This window comes from Hippopotamus amphibius, chromosome 2, assembly GCF_030028045.1.
Source record: "Hippopotamus amphibius kiboko isolate mHipAmp2 chromosome 2, mHipAmp2.hap2, whole genome shotgun sequence".
Taxonomy (NCBI): Eukaryota; Metazoa; Chordata; class Mammalia; order Artiodactyla; family Hippopotamidae; genus Hippopotamus; species Hippopotamus amphibius.
This window is the reverse complement of record NC_080187.1, coordinates 54669265-54681687: the sequence shown is the minus strand read 5'-3', so window position 1 is coordinate 54681687 and position 12423 is coordinate 54669265. Positions and strand designations below refer to the sequence as shown.

General features: G+C 41.1%; 1 protein-coding gene across 4 annotated transcripts in view; it reads left to right on the top strand.

Annotated features, from left to right (window-relative positions):
* Nucleotides 1-12423, top strand: part of EXTL3 (exostosin like glycosyltransferase 3) — a 123923-nt gene that overhangs the window by 68726 nt on the left and 42774 nt on the right. For all 4 annotated transcript variants that reach the window (XM_057721131.1, XM_057721130.1, XM_057721129.1 and 1 more), the window contains 2 exons: nt 7663-7755; nt 9316-11944. In XM_057721131.1, coding sequence (XP_057577114.1) covers nt 9797-11944 — 2148 coding nt within the window. In that variant the 5' untranslated portion in view covers nt 7663-7755; nt 9316-9796. The remainder of the gene's footprint in view (nt 1-7662; nt 7756-9315; nt 11945-12423) is intronic.

Sequence of the window (12423 nt, the reverse complement as noted above, 5' to 3'; positions counted from 1 at the left end):
TAATTGGCTGCTTTGGGTCTTCATTGCTGCGCACGGGCTTTCTATAGTTGCAGCAAGTGGGGGCTACTCTTCATTGTGGTGCGCAGGCTTCTCATTGTGGTGGCTTCTCTTGCTGCAGAGCACGAGCTCCAGGCACATGGGCTTCAGTAGTTGTGGCTGCCAGGCTCTAGAGCACAGGTTCAGTAGTTGTGGCACACGGGCTTAGTTGCTCCGTGGCACGTGAGATCTTCCCTGAGCAGGGATCAAACCCGTGTCCCCTGCATTGGCAGGTGGATTCTTAACCACTGCACCACCAGGGAAGCTCCTTACAGTGTTTCATATTCCTTGAACCAAGACTATATAGGCTTTAAATCTCAAACTTGATTGAGAATGAAAATGTAAACTAAGACTTTCAACCAGTATCATTATTGAGCAGTGACCTGATACCCAGAACTATGTGATATTCTGTAGAGGGATTTCAAAAGTGGTGAGAAAAATAGTTTCTTTCTACAAGAAGTTTTTTATCCAGCTGGAGAAAAATAACTTATGTGAAACTAATGACCAGTTGATCAAATTCTGAATCCTCTAATACTGAGTACAGTAGGAGTTTAGAGTTTACAAATTGAGTGTAGTTGGGAGAAAACTATGAAAAAGGTAGGACTCTAAAGTGGCCCCAGAGAATAAGTGGATAGGTGGAAAAGAAAAAATGCTATTCCAAGTGTCCAGTGAGTCTCTTGGGTGAGATGGGGAAGGTTGGATAAAGAGCATGACTTGAGCCAGCTTGTTCTTTGTGTAGGGTTGAGCTTGAAAGATTCACTGTTTGAACGTGTGTGGGATAGGTGAAGTAGGGTGGTTAGGCAGAACAAACCTTGATAATAGAGGATTGTGGAATTTCAGCAGAAGAGTTATAGAAACAGCAGACTAATGTGGTAAAAAAAAAAAAAAATTTTAGAGATAGAAAAATTGGCAAAACACATGAACTGATAGTGCAAGAAAAGAGAAGTACAGATACTCAATGAGCAAAAATTGTTCGACCGCCAATAATAAAGGGAAATTAAAACAATAGAATGACATTTTATGAAACTGTCATAAAAAAAAAAAGGTATTCAGTTGGATTAGTTAGGTTAATTAATGCTTAACTCCAGCAACAGACTCTGAAATGTTTGTAGCCTAACATAACCAATTTATTTCTTACTCTTTACAATTTAGGTGACTCTCTTCAGTGGCTCCTCTCCAGTGGTGACTCAGGGGTCTGGTTGCTTTTAACTTGGCACTTCATAGTTTTAGGGTTTTTTGCTTTGTCTCTCAAGTGGTGGGGGGAAGAAGAATCTGTACCTATTCTTAACTGCCTTATACTGGAAATGATACCTTACTTCTACTCACATTCCCTTTTGCGAGCACAAGTCTTATGGCTGCAGCCAAACTGTAAAGACAGTGGGAATGTAGGAGAGCAAATACGTTCTTGTGGAGTAAAAGCCATTTCTGTCACACCGTTATTGGCGAACTATTGGGAAACGGGTGTCCTTTGTATTGTTGGTGGGAGGATAAATGGTCATCTTTCTAGTAGACAGTAATTTTTAAAATGGCAAGATATTCTTGCTGTGACCCATGTTAAAAATTTCTTTCTAAGGAAATAGCAATGGATGTATGCAAAGATAGCTACAAGAATAGTTATAGCTTTGATTATAATGAAAAATTGGAAATGAATATCTAACAAAAGGGGACTGGTTAAATAAATTATGATCTTTCTGTATTCAGTTATTGATGATCGTATTGCATAGCATTCTAACTATGTGGGGCATTACCACTGTTCTTGTTGTAAGTGGAAAAAATCAGATTACGAAAAAGAACATACATCCCATTTTCGTCAGCATGTTTGTTCATGCATAGACAAAAGACTGGAGGCGATCTCTGGTTTTGGCATAATAGCAGACTGGATAAATATAAAACCCCCCTGCTACAAAATGCATATTTCACTCTCAAGAAAGATAAATCCTCATTAACATAAAAAAGTGAGGTGAGGGCAGGGGAGGTTGGGGATTGAAAAAGCATCTGATGAGCAATCTGATGCTATAGCCTCTTAGTGTGTTTGCCAGTTTTAGTAACTTGCATTTTAGTTCCCACATAGATAAGAGCCTTGTGCCTGTGAATGTTAAACTGAGACATCAGATAAGAGTATGGATCTTCAAAGGGTTGAACATTCACTAAAGGAATGGATAGACCACGAAAAAATCTACCTGTCAACACACAGGGAGAGATGTCTCTCTTAAAAGATCCAGAACTTGTTGGGGAAGGGAGTATTCACTGAGAATTCATGACCACGGGTTTCCTTTCATATGAGTTTTGTGTTCAAATTTACAGTACTTGTGGGATCTGGGAGAATCTCCAGACAGAATTGACATAAAAATGGTGTAAGGCTGATAATATGGCAGTTATCTGGAAAACACAAACTGTTCTAGAAGGATCCATCCTCAACCCAGACCACATAGATTTCCCAGAAATAAAGTACTACCAAAAGTGAACTCAATACAGAATTATAAAGCATGGAAGGAAACAATCCACTGTTCCTCTATGAGCAAGAATCAGCAGACAGAACAAACTAAACACATGAGAAGGAATAGAAAGCGTGAGAAAGAATAGGTGCTATCATAAAAATAAGGCAAATTTTTAAAAAAGAGCTAGTAGAATTCCTGGAAATGTAAAATAGTCATTGAAATTAAAACCCAGTGGGTAGGATAAACACAGAAAAGAGAATTAATGAATTAGATCAGGAGTTGGCACACTATGGTTTGTGGTGTAAATCTTGGTTGTGGCTCTTTTTGTGCAGCCTGCATGGTTTTTACATTTTTGAAGGGTTGTTTAAAAAAAGAACAAATGAAAAATATCCTGCATAGACTGTATGTGGCTCCCAAAGCCTAACATATTTACTCTCTGGCTCTTTACTGAAAACATTTCCTGACCCCTCAACTGGATAGACCTGAGGAAATTTCCAGATGGTGGCACAAAGGACAAAAGAGAAAATACAGAAGAAAGGTTTAAAGACATGGAGAATGAAATGAGGAAGTCTGACATAAGTCGAGTCATCTCATAGGAGTTCAAAAAGGCGAGAATGAGCGACAGGCACTATACAGAGAGATAATGACTAAACGAACAAAATCCAAACAGATAATGACTGAGAATTTTCTGGATTAATGAAAGACACACATCTTAAGAACCAGAAAGTCTGATGAGTGCTGAGTGTCCCATTCCCCTTACCCCCTAGATTCCACATGTAGACACATGTAGAACTCCAAAGATGAAAGAATTTTAAATATACACAGAATGAAAAGTCAGATTATCCACAAGGTACAGTGATTAAATCGACATCTCACTTCTCAGCAGCAATGATAAAAATCCAGAGGATTCTTTAATGATGGTGGAAAAGAATTATTAACCTAGAATGGTATATCCAGATAGATCATTATTTAGGATTTAGGGTGAAATAAAGTGTTATCACATGGAAACAGAGTTTACTACCAACAGACTCTTACTGGAGGAGCCACTTGAGGAAAAAGGAAACAACCAGAGGGAAGGAATGAAATGCAAAAAAGGAATGGAATTCTGAATAAGGAAATTGGTAAATATGTGGGTGAATGTAAACAAGCATGAATTGCATTAATGATAATAAGGGCTGACATTGAGAGTGTAAAAACAAGGTGGAGCTAGAATATCTGTCAATATTAACGTAAAAGTTGAGAGAGGTCATCGTAGGTAAAGATCTTTAATTGAGAAGAGGGATGGAATATTAGAGATAATGTTAAACTTTCAATTTGTCGTAAATTAGAATATATAACTTCCAGATTGATAGAGGGTTTAAAAAAAAAGAAATATGAAACTTGATCAACTAAACAGAAGTCAGGAAAGGGGTGGTGAGTAGAAAAAGAGCAAAAAATAGCTCCCCTCAAAAAGATTGTTAGAAGTAAATCTTAATGTATCACAATAAGTGTGAGTAGATCAAACACTCTAGTTTAAAGTCAAAGGTTGTTAAATTGGAGTTCTATTAAAAAAATGAAACCTTGTTCTCAAATGTTTCTAAGAGGTACCAAAAACACAAGGAGATGGAAAGTTTGTTAGAAAAAGAATGGAAAAAGTTAAGCTAGGCAAATATTAACTAAGAGCTGAGTGGCTGACCAGTGGAACCGCCCAAGTGGCCATCAACAGTTGAATGGATAAACAAAGCGGCAGTATAAACCTACAATAGAATATTATTCGGCTAAAAAGAAGAATGAGGTTCTGATGCATGTTGCAACATAGATGAATCTTGAAACATGCTAAGTGAAATAAGTCAGTCCCATAAGGACAAATACTGTATGATTCTACTTATATGAATATCTAGAATAGGCAAAGTCATAGAGACAGAAAGTAAATTAGAGCTTACCAGGGGCTGGGGGAGAGGGAAATGAGTTACTGCTTAATGGTTACAGAGTTTCTGCTTGGGGTGATGAAGAAGTTTTGGAAATAGTAATGATGGTTGAACAGTATTTCAGATATAATTAATGCTGTTGAGCTGTACTCTTAAAGATAATTAAGATGGCAGATTTTATGTTGTATATGTTTTACCACAACAAAAAAATTTTTAAAGCTGAGTGATTGTTATTAATATCAACCAGAGTAAACTTTAAGGCAAAAAGTATTTATAGGGGTAATAAGGATCTCTACATAATTACATTCCCTCTGTCTGACAGAAAAGTGTGCCATCTCGTGGGAAAATTGTGTTGACTCCAGTGTTTATAGTTCTTCTAAACAGTGTGTAGCACACATTAAAAAATCATAAGATTGCAAAGAAGCAGGTAAATACGACCTACGATCAAGAGAAAAATCGTTAATAGAATAAAATCCACAGGTGCCCCAGATGTTGGAATTAGATAGGGGATTTAGTTCCTATAAACATGCTAGAGAAAGTAGAAGAAAAGGTGGAAAATGGAATCTCTAAAAAAGGGTTTTATGGCCATTCTAGAACTGAAAAATATAATACCTGAAATTAAGAATTTATTGTATGGAATTAACCTTAAACTCGATATAGCAGAAGAATGGTTTGGTGAACTCAAAACAGGTGAGTTGAAATTACTCAAGCTAACACATTATTAGATGAAATAAAAATATTGATTTAGAGTAATGCTAATCAATTTAGGATAAATTGGTGGGGAATGTGAGATTAGCCATAATGGTTTGTTATGGTCCAGTACTAGGGTGAAGGCAGTGGAATAAAAGGAAGGATAAATGCAAACATTATTGTAAATTATTATTATAAATATATCATTACCATAATTATTATTATTACAAAAAAGAATGAATACAGTTTGGCAGATCTAAAAATAACTCCAGGACTTGTAGCTAGTAAATAGACTACTATATGCGAGATACTGTACAGGGTATTTTTTACTTACTACTGTATCTCTAATTTTTATAACAATCCTGAACATGAGTGTTATCTTTTACTTATGCGGCTCAGAGTGGTTAAGTGACCATCTGATAGCTTACAAAGTTGGGGTTTGATCCAGGTCTGGCTAGCTCTGAGGTCTGTACTCTTTGCTATATATCACATTGTTTCTAGCTTGTAAGACTAGAAGAATGTAATATCATGGGCAGAACTGAAAGTTATTGGAAAGAGGGAATATTTGGAATCATGTAGTGGCCATGGTGTATCCTAGGGGAGATATCCTTTTTTTTTCTTTTGGAACTTTTATTGAGATACAATTGACATACAATAAACTGCATATATTTAAAGTGTACAATTTGATATTTTTTTCTTATTAGTAATGTATATATGGCAATCCCAATCTCCCAATTCATCCCCCCCTTGCTTTCTAGGGGAGGGTATCCTTTAGGGAGCTGGAAATACTGTCTACTAGTGCAAAGCGGAAAGGCTAGGGTTTTAGTAGTAGCTTTGGGGGTTGAAGCCATTTAAATGAATGGATTCATTACCAGATTATGTCAGAAGCCTTGGGGAGCACTTTCTACATGAGGTAGTAGGACGACTGGGTGCCAGCAAAGCAGAAAGGGACACTAAGTCAGGGAAATCAGTGGAATACCAGAAAGTACAGTTTCATAGGAAATCAAGGGAAAAGCTGGGAGTTCATAGAATGAGAAAGTGATCAGTGATATAATTCATTTATTTGACAAATGCTTATAGAGTACTTACGATGTGCCAGGCACTGTGCTGGGAACTGGTATTACAGCAGTAATCCAAGCAGGCAGGGTTCCTGCCCCAAGAATTAGGTTTTGGTGGGGAAGGTAGGTAATAAATAAAGTGAAAAGATATTATGAAGGAAATCTGTAGGTCAGTGCCAGAAAGTGTCAGGGGTAAGAAAGGCTGCCTTCAACGGGAATATCAAGAAGTTAAGATCTGAAGGATGAGAAGGAGACAACCAGAGAAGAGCCTGGGGGAGAGCATTTGAGCCTGAAAGGTCAGCAGATATAAAGCTTCTGAAGCAGTTAAGAGCTTGGCTTGGTTGAGGAATTGAAAGGAGGCCAGTGTAGCTAAAGTTGAGCAAGCAAGTGTGACAGTGGTGTCATATGAGGTTAGCTGGGTGGTCAGGAGCTAGTTATGAAGGGCCTGGCAGTGCAGTGGGAAAGCACTGAAAATAAAATTAAGGAAAGGAGATCCCTGGTCTAACTGACGTTTTAAGAAGACGATTCCGGTTCTGCGTGTAGAATGCATTGTAGGGGCAGGCTGACAAGTTGGGCATTCAGTGCTATGGTAGATGACAGAATGAATGAGGTGTGTATATTGTATTTGGAGTTGAAATGTTGATAAGGAGATTGTTCCTTATCAGTGTTTCAGGTGAGATTTATTTCTAGATCCTAGTACCTTCATTATCATTTTCCAGAGAATGACAGAGGAGATTCTAAGGGTTTTCTTTTTCTTTTGTGCTTGAAATAATTTAATTAGCTGTTTAGGAAGGAAATTTCATGCTGTTGGGCACCAATGACACTTTTGCTTAATTCCAGTAAAAGAAATGGAACTTGATAGGGATAAATTTTTCTGAGTCATTGTTAAATTAGTGGTTTCTGTAAGAACATTTGCTTCTATTCCCAGTTTTGTTCACTGTAAGTTGGTAGCACTAGCAATATTAGATTAAGTATCATCAGTCTTCAAATAGCTTTTAAAAAACATTTTGTTTAGACTCTGTAGAATTTATTTTTGAGTTTTTAATATGAAAAACGTTAAACATACATAAAAGCAGGCCAGCATGTATCCCCATAATTCAGTGTCAGCAGCAGTTCGCTCATGGCTAATCTTGTTTCACTGATACCCCAGAATACTTTGCACCACCATCATCCTGTTTATTTTTAAGCAAATTCCAGATAAATCCTCTGTAAATATCTCAGTATATACATCTAAAAGGTAAGGACTTTTCTACATTTTAGTGTTTTGGTTTATTCCCTCTTAGAGCACATAAATAGGTAACCATATAGCTGGCTGGTTTGCCTTTGAGAGTGCCGATTTCTGCTTGTTGTCTCAATGTATTAATTGGACCCCTTTTCACTTAAAACAGTGCCTCTATTTGAACACTAAATCCTGTGGTCACCTTATATATGTAAGCGAAGCCTTTTCATAGTGGACAGTAAGTAAATTCTTTCATAGCGCCTTCATTATTGTGTATTTTTCTAATAGCGTGTCACTTCTCTATTTTCTATCAGGAGAACAAGCCCCAGAGTTGACTATTTCAAGAAATTATGTACTGAAGTGTAATGCTACATGAGTCAGAGAAAGGAAGGATCCTGAGCCATATGGTAAGAAGGGAATGAATCTGCTGAGTTGCCTGGATTATGCCTCCTTTTTTCCCTTTACTCTGTTCTTTCTTTGTTACGATTTGATCGTAAGTGCAGAGGACATTTTTTTGAAACTGAGAAGAGAGATTTTAACATTTGAATTAAAAGGATAATGCTTTAGAAACTCTGACCTACATTCTTTGGAGTATTTGGTCAGCTGTTAATCATCCAGGTTTAGGCTTTTCCGTGATTGATTATTTTTTAGTTTTTGTTGTCCTTATCTTGTGGTCTGCTTACGCAAACCTTTTAGTAGCATTGTCATCACTTTTTATTTTTATTTAAAGGGAGAGAAGACTCTATCAAACATTTAATAGTTATACATTTTCAACAAAGGTAGCAGTTAGAGAGAGTGGCTAAGCATGTGTAAAGTACTGCTTACTTTACCCTGTCCTGTGGTAGTACCCTTGCTATTGGTTTATTTATATCTTTTTAGGCTAAAGGGAGTTCCATGAGGTCAAGGATTATTTTACATCCTAGATTGGCCCACGTTTATACTTAGCATGTCTTAGACATGAAAAGAGTATGGTAAATACTTTTTGGAGGGAATGAAGGAAGGAAATCAGGGGTATTCTTTGGCATAGATCATTATGAATTCACTTCTAGATGTACTGAATTGGAGGTGAAAGGAAGTGAAAAGCTTTTGTAACGTGTGATAGTAAAGTTTGGTAAGAGAATAGGACTGAGAATGCTGTTTCAAGATTAGCCTGAAGTACCCTCATATCCTCTGTCCTTTATTTTCAGAGCAACGCAATATATTGTTGCTATCTCCATACACTTATCTCCATTTTGGGAGATTAGAATCCTGGGGCCTAAGGTCCGATAGCAAATCTCTTCAAAGGATAAGAAATAATGCCCCTCATTTCTAAGCATACTGTTCTTTCTGAAAGACCAAGTTACTATTTATATTTTAACAAGGAGCACATGATGTGTGCTAACAAGATAAATGAGAAGCAAACTGGAAAATACATTTTGTCTCTGGATTACTGCACCCACCACTGGGTAAAGATCAAGAGTTCTCTTCAGCTTTTTTTCAACTCTGAATATAACAAATGGAGCTTCTCACTGAGGTGTTTTTTTTACCCCCCAATAGTTCAGAAGGCAGCTTTCATGTCAGGAATGAACACAGATAGGAGGGTGTTTCTCTTTGTCTAATGATGATACCTAAATCTTGAATAACAGATTGTTGTGAACATGTTTGCCCTGTGTTGAATGTAGCTGGTTGTCGTTATTTAGGGCTCTAACGCTGCTCTATATCCAGTGAAATAGGAGGAAGGTGTGTGTGTCTGAACACGGAAACTGTTTTTGGACACTTACCTTATCCATCTCTTACTAACCACAAGTAAAATATCCATACCAAACAAAACCAATATTGGACTTGAAATGTTCTGCGAGACACACACCAATGATCCAACCATTGTTCCATCTTTTAAGATTTAAGCATTTTCTAGAAAGTTACAGGGGGAAGGCAGGCTTGTTGAACATAATGTCTTCAAGACTGACATGCTTTTCTTTCTTTTGCAGGCCTGATTGTTGGCAATGACACCATTAAGAGGCTGGCATTTATTTCTGTTGTAACCAGCTGCTTTATAACTGTGAATAGTAACTATGCATATGTGTTGGTCAGCAAAACCAAGGAACACGAGCCATGGCAGTTGACAAAGCCTATCTGATTCCAGGGGTTTCTTCCTGGGTTCCACCGTCAGGGACCTCCTCCCTTCCATCTCATCAACAATGTGGTACCTTTTACCGTTTGATAAAGATTAAGGACATGTTCTTTGGTCAACAGCCAGAACTTAAAATCTGCTGGAGTAGGGTCAGAGACCATTTCAGTCACAGCTGAGGAAGATGAAATTTCCGTTTTATTTGGTGCCTTGTCCAGGGAGCACACTAACTCTTTGGGAAACGTGTGAGTGAGAAGAGATTGAGTCTTGTCTGATAGCCACTCGTGGTTATGGCGAGTGACCCAACGTGATCAGCGTGGGCAGGAGCCACAGAGGGACTCATGACGGGCTATACCATGTTGCGGAATGGGGGCGTGGGAAATGGAGGTCAGACCTGCATGCTGAGGTGGTCCAACCGCATCCGGCTCACGTGGCTCAGCTTCACGCTCTTCATCATTCTGGTCTTCTTCCCCCTCATCGCTCACTATTATCTCACCACCCTGGACGAGGCAGATGAAGCAGGCAAGCGGATCTTTGGTCCACGGGCTGGTAACGAGCTCTGCGAGGTGAAGCACGTGCTAGATCTCTGCCGCATCCGTGAGTCTGTGAGTGAGGAGCTCTTGCAGCTGGAAGCCAAGCGGCAGGAGCTGAACAGTGAAATCGCTAAGCTGAATCTGAAAATCGAGGCCTGTAAGAAGAGCATTGAGAATGCCAAGCAGGACCTGCTTCAGCTCAAGAACGTCATCAGCCAGACCGAGCACTCTTATAAAGAGCTGATGGCCCAAAATCAGCCCAAACTCTCTCTGCCTATCCGACTGCTCCCAGAGAAGGATGATGCTGGCCTCCCTCCCCCAAAGGTCCTGCGGGGCTGCCGGCTGCACAACTGCTTTGATTATTCTCGTTGCCCTCTCACCTCTGGCTTCCCCGTCTATGTTTATGACAGCGACCAGTTTGCCTTTGGCAGCCACCTGGATCCCTTGGTCAAGCAGGCTTTTCAGGCCACAACACGAGCCAACGTTTATGTTACAGAAAATGCAGACATTGCCTGCCTTTATGTGATCTTAGTGGGGGAAATGCAGGAGCCGGGAGTGCTGCGGCCTGCTGACCTGGAGAAACAGCTGTACTCTCTGCCGCACTGGCGGACAGATGGACACAACCACGTCATCATCAATCTGTCCCGGAAGTCAGATACCCAGAATTTACTGTACAATGTCAGTACAGGCCGGGCCATGGTGGCCCAGTCCACTTTCTATGCTGCCCAGTATCGGCCTGGCTTTGACTTGGTGGTGTCGCCACTAGTCCATGCCATGTCAGAGCCCAACTTCATGGAAATCCCACCACAGGTGCCAGTGAAGCGGAAATATCTCTTCACCTTCCAGGGCGAGAAGATCGAGTCGCTGAGATCCAGCCTTCAGGAGGCCCGCTCCTTTGAGGAGGAGATGGAGGGTGACCCTCCAGCCGATTACGACGACCGTATCATTGCCACCCTCAAGGCAGTACAGGACAGCAAACTAGATCAGGTCCTGGTAGAATTTACCTGCAAAAACCAGCCTAAACCCAGTCTGCCTACTGAGTGGGCACTGTGTGGGGAGCGGGAAGACCGCTTAGAGTTACTGAAGCTCTCCACCTTCGCCCTCATTATCACTCCTGGGGACCCTCGATTGGTTATTTCCTCTGGGTGTGCCACACGGCTCTTCGAAGCCCTGGAGGTCGGGGCTGTCCCGGTGGTGCTGGGGGAGCACGTGCAGCTTCCTTACCAGGACGTGCTGCAGTGGAGCGAGGCGGCCCTGGTGGTGCCCAAGCCGCGGGTGACTGAGGTCCACTTCCTGCTACGGAGTCTCTCCGACAGCGACCTCCTGGCCATGAGGCGGCAAGGCCGCTTCCTCTGGGAGACCTACTTCTCCACTGCTGACAGTATTTTCAATACCGTGCTGGCTGTGATTAGGACTCGCATCCAGATCCCAGCCGCTCCCATCCCGGAAGAGGCGGCAGCCGAGATCCCCCATCGCTCAGGCAAGGCGGCCGGCACCGACCCCAACATGGCCGACAACGGGGACCTGGACCTGGGGCCGGTGGAGACGGAGCCGCCCTATGCCTCCCCCAAATACCTCCGCAACTTCACCTTGACCGTCACGGACTTCTACCGCAGCTGGAACTCTGCGCCAGGGCCTTTCCATCTTTTTCCCCACACACCATTTGACCCTGTATTGCCCTCAGAGGCCAAATTCTTGGGTTCAGGGACTGGATTTCGGCCTATCGGTGGTGGGGCCGGGGGTTCTGGCAAGGAGTTTCAGGCCGCCCTGGGAGGCAATGTTCCCCGGGAGCAGTTCACAGTGGTGATGCTGACTTATGAGCGGGAGGAGGTGCTCATGAACTCTTTAGAGAGGTTGAATGGTCTCCCTTACCTGAACAAGGTCGTGGTGGTGTGGAATTCTCCCAAGCTGCCGTCAGAGGACCTTCTGTGGCCTGACATTGGTGTCCCCATCATGGTAATAGAAACATGAGCAGTTTGTTTTACTGCATGAGAGAGTAGTTCATTCTTAATCTCTTTTCCATAAATATGCTTTTTTTTTTTTTAAACAAAAAAAAAACCCTATACAGATTCTTTTCCTATGAAATTTTCTCCTTCTATTTCAGGCCTTTCAGGGCTTGCCAGTTCCATCTCTGCTACTCACTTTTGAAGTCTAAGATGCTCCAATACCAAAACTGATATTGGCACCATGAAGGTTTACAAAACCCCGTCGTTGACCTCATAGACTCCTTTTTTTTGTTTTTGTTTTTAATAGATTTATGTATTTATTGGCTGTTGTTGGGTCTTCATTGCTGCGTGAGGGCTTTCTCTAGTTGTGGCGAGCGGGGGCTACTCTTTGTTGCAGTGCACAGCCTTCTCATTGCAGTGGCTTCTTTTGTTGCAGCGCACAGGCTCAGTAGTTGTGGCTCATGGGCTCTAGAGCGCAGCCTCAGTAGT